Source organism: Prosopis cineraria, unplaced genomic scaffold (genome assembly GCF_029017545.1).
Source record: "Prosopis cineraria cultivar Desert tree isolate PC_DT_omini unplaced genomic scaffold, ASM2901754v1 PC11, whole genome shotgun sequence".
Lineage (NCBI taxonomy): Eukaryota > Viridiplantae > Streptophyta > Magnoliopsida > Fabales > Fabaceae > Prosopis > Prosopis cineraria.
Window position 1 is genome coordinate 29709739 of NW_026555342.1, and position 5522 is coordinate 29715260.

General features: G+C 35.8%; 2 protein-coding genes across 2 annotated transcripts; one reads left to right on the forward strand and one right to left on the reverse strand.

Moving 5' to 3' along the window:
- The first annotated feature begins 240 nt into the window (after positions 1 to 240).
- Positions 241 to 1798, forward strand: LOC129286444 (ubiquitin-like-specific protease ESD4). The gene is made up of 6 exons (XM_054922406.1): positions 241 to 662; positions 733 to 817; positions 891 to 1208; positions 1297 to 1400; positions 1489 to 1579; positions 1664 to 1798. Exons 1-6 carry the CDS (start codon positions 241 to 243, stop codon positions 1796 to 1798), a joined length of 1155 nt encoding a protein of 384 aa, XP_054778381.1.
- Positions 1799 to 3733: 1935 nt separating this feature from the next.
- On the reverse strand, positions 3734 to 4998 carry LOC129286445 (uncharacterized). The gene is made up of 3 exons (XM_054922407.1): positions 4466 to 4998; positions 4245 to 4384; positions 3734 to 4044 (listed from the first exon to the last, which is right to left on the reverse strand). Exons 1-3 carry the CDS (start codon positions 4996 to 4998, stop codon positions 3734 to 3736), a joined length of 984 nt encoding a protein of 327 aa, XP_054778382.1.
- Between the last annotated feature and the right edge of the window lie 524 nt (positions 4999 to 5522).

The following is a 5522-nucleotide window of genomic DNA, read 5'->3' on the forward strand; positions in this document are numbered from 1 at the left end:
AATAAAGTGTCTGAAGTTTTACCTCCACTTGCAACGATAACTCACCCGGTATATAAATGTTTATACTTTATTGTCTACGTTTTGGTTTTCACTTACTTAATAAGCTTGGTGTTGAAACTTGGTTAGGGTGTGAGGGAGATATATGAAGACTTTTTGCAATATGCTAATACATTTGCAAGTAAAGTGCTGAAGTTGCAATAAAGTCTTAACCAGCTTCAAATATCTGATAGTAAAGCTATCATGTGGGTTGGCAAACCAAGCGAAGAAGAAGTAGAGGAAGAGGACTATGGAGATAAAAATGAAGCTGAAGAAGATGATGAAGATGGAGACAAGGGCGAAGATGAAGCTAAAGATGCATATGAAGCTGGGGATGAAGATGGGGATGAGGATGAGGATGACGATGGACATGAAACTGCAGCTGGAGCTGGATCTAAAGAAGATGAAGATGAAGGCTCCAATAGTAAGGAAGAAAGTGATGAAAGACAAGATGGTAAGAAGAGGAGGAGAACAGATGAAAGCCCAATGGTTCGGAGGTCTGAGAGGAAAAAGGTTGAGGTAAATTGGTCACCTTTTTTGAAAGAACCAATACAAGGGAGAATTACAAAAGAACAACAAATATATGAATATTGCACTAGGCGGACCAATCAAGCAGAGGGTGAAGAGTAAGTAATGTGATATTACTTTTCGATAATCATGGTGCATTATGATTGATATAATAACACATTTTTTTAGTAGGTGTGTCGTTGAGATGTACGATTACTACTTAACTAGGGCCGAATGCCAAAGTCTTGGTCCTAAAAAATGGATAAGTACAGTGGTATGTCTAATAGTTTTAATTCATTAGTTGCTTAATTAGATAGCACATTGAGTATTGGATGTGATCCTTGTAGGTCATGAGCATGGTCGCAAAAGTGATGGTTGGTGAGCAACTTCGTGAAGGGAAGGTACGGAGGTACATATTTGATTCAGAATTTATGGCCACCCTAAGGGATAAAAAGTTAAGATGGTCTGTCTTTGAGGATGCAAAGATGCTCATGCCCGATCAACTTGGACATAACCTTGGAAATTGTGATTACCTCTTCTTGCCCATGCTTGTGTTCAATCACTGGTTTTGTTATTGTGTTGATTTGAAAAATGACAAATTTTTCATCCTTGATTCATTAGCTGGGAAGTTATTTAAAGAGAAGAAGATGATGGCCGGATTTATGGTATGCTTTATTAGTGCTTTTGCATAACTACTTTAGGTTACTTAAATTTTTACATGGGATGGTTATCTAACTCTGGAACTATTTATAGAGAACTAGCATAATTGAGTTGTTACAAGCATGTGACCCGAAGAAATATGGAGAGGATTTTCAGATGGAGATGATATTTGAAGAACTTCCCAAACAGAGTAATGTGTAAGTAACTATCTATGAAAACAAGTACCTTTTAATGTATTCATTTCTAGTAGACAATTTGCCTTACCTTAATTGCTCATATTTGTAGAGATGATTGTGGGGTATATGTCATAAAGTACTGTACAGAATGGGATGGTAGAAGAAGAAAAGGAGGACTGACCATGGAGGACTTTTCAAACGTATGTATATGTGATCCATAATCTTTCTAATTTTTTTCTTCCAATTATCAATGTGAAACTTAAACTTTCTTTATGTTTTTTTAGGAACAACTGAGACAGTTTAGGGTGAATGTGGTGTGGTGGCTGGTAAATCACATGAGAAATGAAGTAAGAAATAAAGTATTTGCCTCTGTCTCAGCAGCTAATCGACCAAAGAGGGCAGGAAAGAAGTGTAGATGAATTTTTAGTCTGTGACATGTTTTCACCATTCTAATTTTGTAGAAATTGCCTCTTTCACAATTTTTTCCCTCACGTATTTTAGCTGAAGGTGGACTGTGTAATTTGTACAAGTGAGGATATACTCAATTGAATTTCAAGCTGTATCCAAATTTTAGGGCTTATAAGAATATTTTTACCAATACATTGCAAGGCGTATAAGAATAGAATTTTTGACTGCAAAATTAGGCTGGCCTTTATGGGATATGCTTGATTAATTTTGTATCCAAAACATGTTAGTTGATCAAAATTTGGTCACATACATGCATTTTACCTAACTGAATTATAATTTTGTGTAAACAAGATTGCCAACACCTCCATTTGGATTTTATATCACAGGTACAAATTAATACTTATTATTTTCAACAAATTAAAATAACATGTATTTCCTGCCAATTGATACAGCCGGGCTGCTATTTATATTACTTTAATCATATGGTGATCCAATTTAATGTAACAAATGAATCATGCAATTTTCTAAATAAAACACTCGGTGTGACTATCAAGCAAGCTGAACAAGCAACCAAATCAATTATATATAGCCAATGTCGCAACTGTGTGTCAAAATTTTGGGTGGGGTAAGTAATGAATTCTCAACAAAGTAATTATTTTAGGATAAAGTTCTAGTAATTTGCAAGTGAGAAACCAAATTTTGCAATGCCCTTAGAAACAATTTACAACTGGTACTCCAAATTTTGGATCGAAGAACTATTAAATTCATTGAAGAGTTAACTCCTTTAGGACAAAGCTCCAGTAATTTGCAAGTGAGAAACCAAATTTTGCAATGCCCTTAGAAACAATTTGCAACTGGTACTCTAAATTTTGGATCGAAGAACTATTAAATTCGTTGAAGAGTTAACTCCTTTAGGACAAAGCTCCAGTAATTTGCAAGTGAGAAACCAAATTTTGCAATGCCCTTAGAAACAATTTGCAACTGGTACTCCAAATTTTGGATCGAAGAACTATTAAATTTATTGAAGAGTTAAATCCTTTAGGACAAAGCTCCAGTAATTTGCAACTGAGAAACTAAATTTTGCAATGCCCTTAGAAACCATTTACAACTGGTACTCCAAATTTTGGATCGAAGAACTATTAAATTCATTGAAGAGTTAAATCCTTTAGGACAAAGCTCCAGTAATTTGCAAGTGAGAAACTAAATTTTGCAATGCCCTTAGAAACAATTTGCAACTGGTACTCCAAATTTTAGATCAAAGAACTATTAAATTTGTTTAAGAGTTAAATCCTTTAGGACAAAGCTTCAGTAATTTGCAAGTGAGAAACCAAATTTTGCAATGCCCTTAGAAACAATTTGCAACTGGTACTCTAAATTTTAGATCGAAGAACTATTAAATTCGTTGGAGAGTTAAATCCTTTAGGACAAAGCTCTAGTAATTTGCAAGTGAGAAACCAAATTTTGCAATGTCCTTAGAAACAATTTGCAACTACTACTCAAAATTTTGGATTAAAGAACTATTGAATTCGTGGAAGTATTTTGCAATTTAGACACCAAATTTTGCAAATTCCTTACGAAAAATTGGCAACTCGTACATGAAATTTTGGATCGTCGAACTAGAAGATATGAACTGTTCATGTAAGAAACACATATTAATTCATCTAATGCATCTGCACATATCACCTATCCACATACATAAAGGCATGAACTTGGATTTACAAACGAAGGGTTGCTATGTACCAAAAAAACCCCTAATACTACTAATATATATCTACATAAACCTATACATGTCAACCAAATCCAAGTTGATCTAGTCTCATATTATAGAAACATCAACTTGGATTTACAAAATAGGGGCTGCTATATGCCAAAAAAAACCCCTAAAACAACCATTATGTTTATATCACCCAAATCCAAGTTCATGTGGTAACCCATTTACAATAACATCAACTTGGATTTGGATTTCTACACCTCTTCCTCGTATGACTTGCTTTATGGCAGCGAGAACAATGATAAACCTTCTTTTGTTGATGTTGAGACTCGATCCTCACATGACGAGGTCTGCCAGCTGGTCGAGATGTTCTAGGAGGCAGCAAAAAGGTTTGGTTCATGAGCTGAGACACTGTCAACGTATTTGGCTTTGGCGTGTCATGGGTCTCAACAGGATGCATAATGCCACTGTATATTTTCTCTTGTGAGCTACGAAGATAACATTCCTCGACATAGTTATACACATTACCATGCACTTCTTTAATAGCTGCACAAGCATGTGGGTAAGGAATGCCAGACATTTGCCAAACTTTGCATGTGCATTCAGATTCACACATACATCTCCACACGGTGTCCGAACCAATGCAATATGTGAGCCATGTAGCTGAACTATCATAACTTCTGCCCTAAAAATATTTTCCTTCAACTTTGCTTCAATATTGGGACCAACTATGCTTTTCCACTTACTCATGGCTGCCTTACTTGCAAAAAATTTCTTGCTCAACTTGTCTCTATGCTCATTTACAAGAACACATATATTATGCCTCCTCTCCTCAAGAATCCATGCATTGAATGATTCGGCCAAATTGGTTGTTATCTTATCCCATCTTCGAAATGGGAACAACGATAGTGCCCACCGATCAATATCGCCTTAATTTTCAACCCATCTTGCTAATTATGGAGAGAACATCCTCAAATTTCCCATGGCTATATGAAATTCGTGCTCATGCCTTGCATAAGCAATGTAATCAAGCAACTTTAGTGCCTCTTCTTTGCTGTTCCTTCCCATTCCCCTACAAACTTTATTAAACTCAGAGCTAAAATTCTCCTTAACATGTTGATAGCAAAATGCATGTCTATCACCATCAAATATGGCTCTAACAGCACCAATAATAGCATTATTTCTATCAGAAACAATAGTTACCTGTAGCGAACCAAGGATATCTTTAATATTTTGAAGAAACCAAGTCCAATCATCATGAGTTTCACTCCCAACTATTGCAAAAGCTAATGGAAACAACTTATTATCGGCATCGTATGTTGAAGCTACCAGTAAGGTGCCTTGATAAGGATCACTAAGGAAACATCCATCCACATATAAAATTGGCCTAGCCCCAAGCAAGAATCCTTTAATGGAACAACCATATGCAATAAATAAACGTTCAAATCTATTGTTCTCAGAAGCCACCCATTTTGCTACAGTGCCAGCATCAGTCTCCATTAGTCTATTACACAACTAAGGAACAAGCATATATGATTGGTCAGGAAGCCCATTTATTTCCACCAATGCCCTCTCTTTTGCTCATAAAGCTTGACGATAAGTTAGACTTATGCCATAGTCTCTATATATGTCAGCTTTGATTTCATTGGGTCTTTTTTCCACATTAGACCTTACTACGTCATCAATTATAGACGAAGTCAGTGTGCACCTTGTACTGTAAGAAACTTCAAGGTCTTCTTAGGCAGAATGTAAGTGCTTATTCTTGAAAGTTGTTACACGAAGTAAGGGCATAGACTTCCTTAATGAATATGCTGTTATCTTCCATTGACATCCTTTTGCCTTGCAAACTGAAATTATTTTATTTGTGTTGTTCTTCACAAATTTATATTCAAACCTGTGTGCAATACTATACTTGTAGATTGCTTGTCTACAATCATCAGCACTCACAAAAATCTGTCCAGGTCCTACTAGCAAATCCTTCCACTTTATTGCATTTAGCTCAGGCATTGGTGTTGGGATACTTT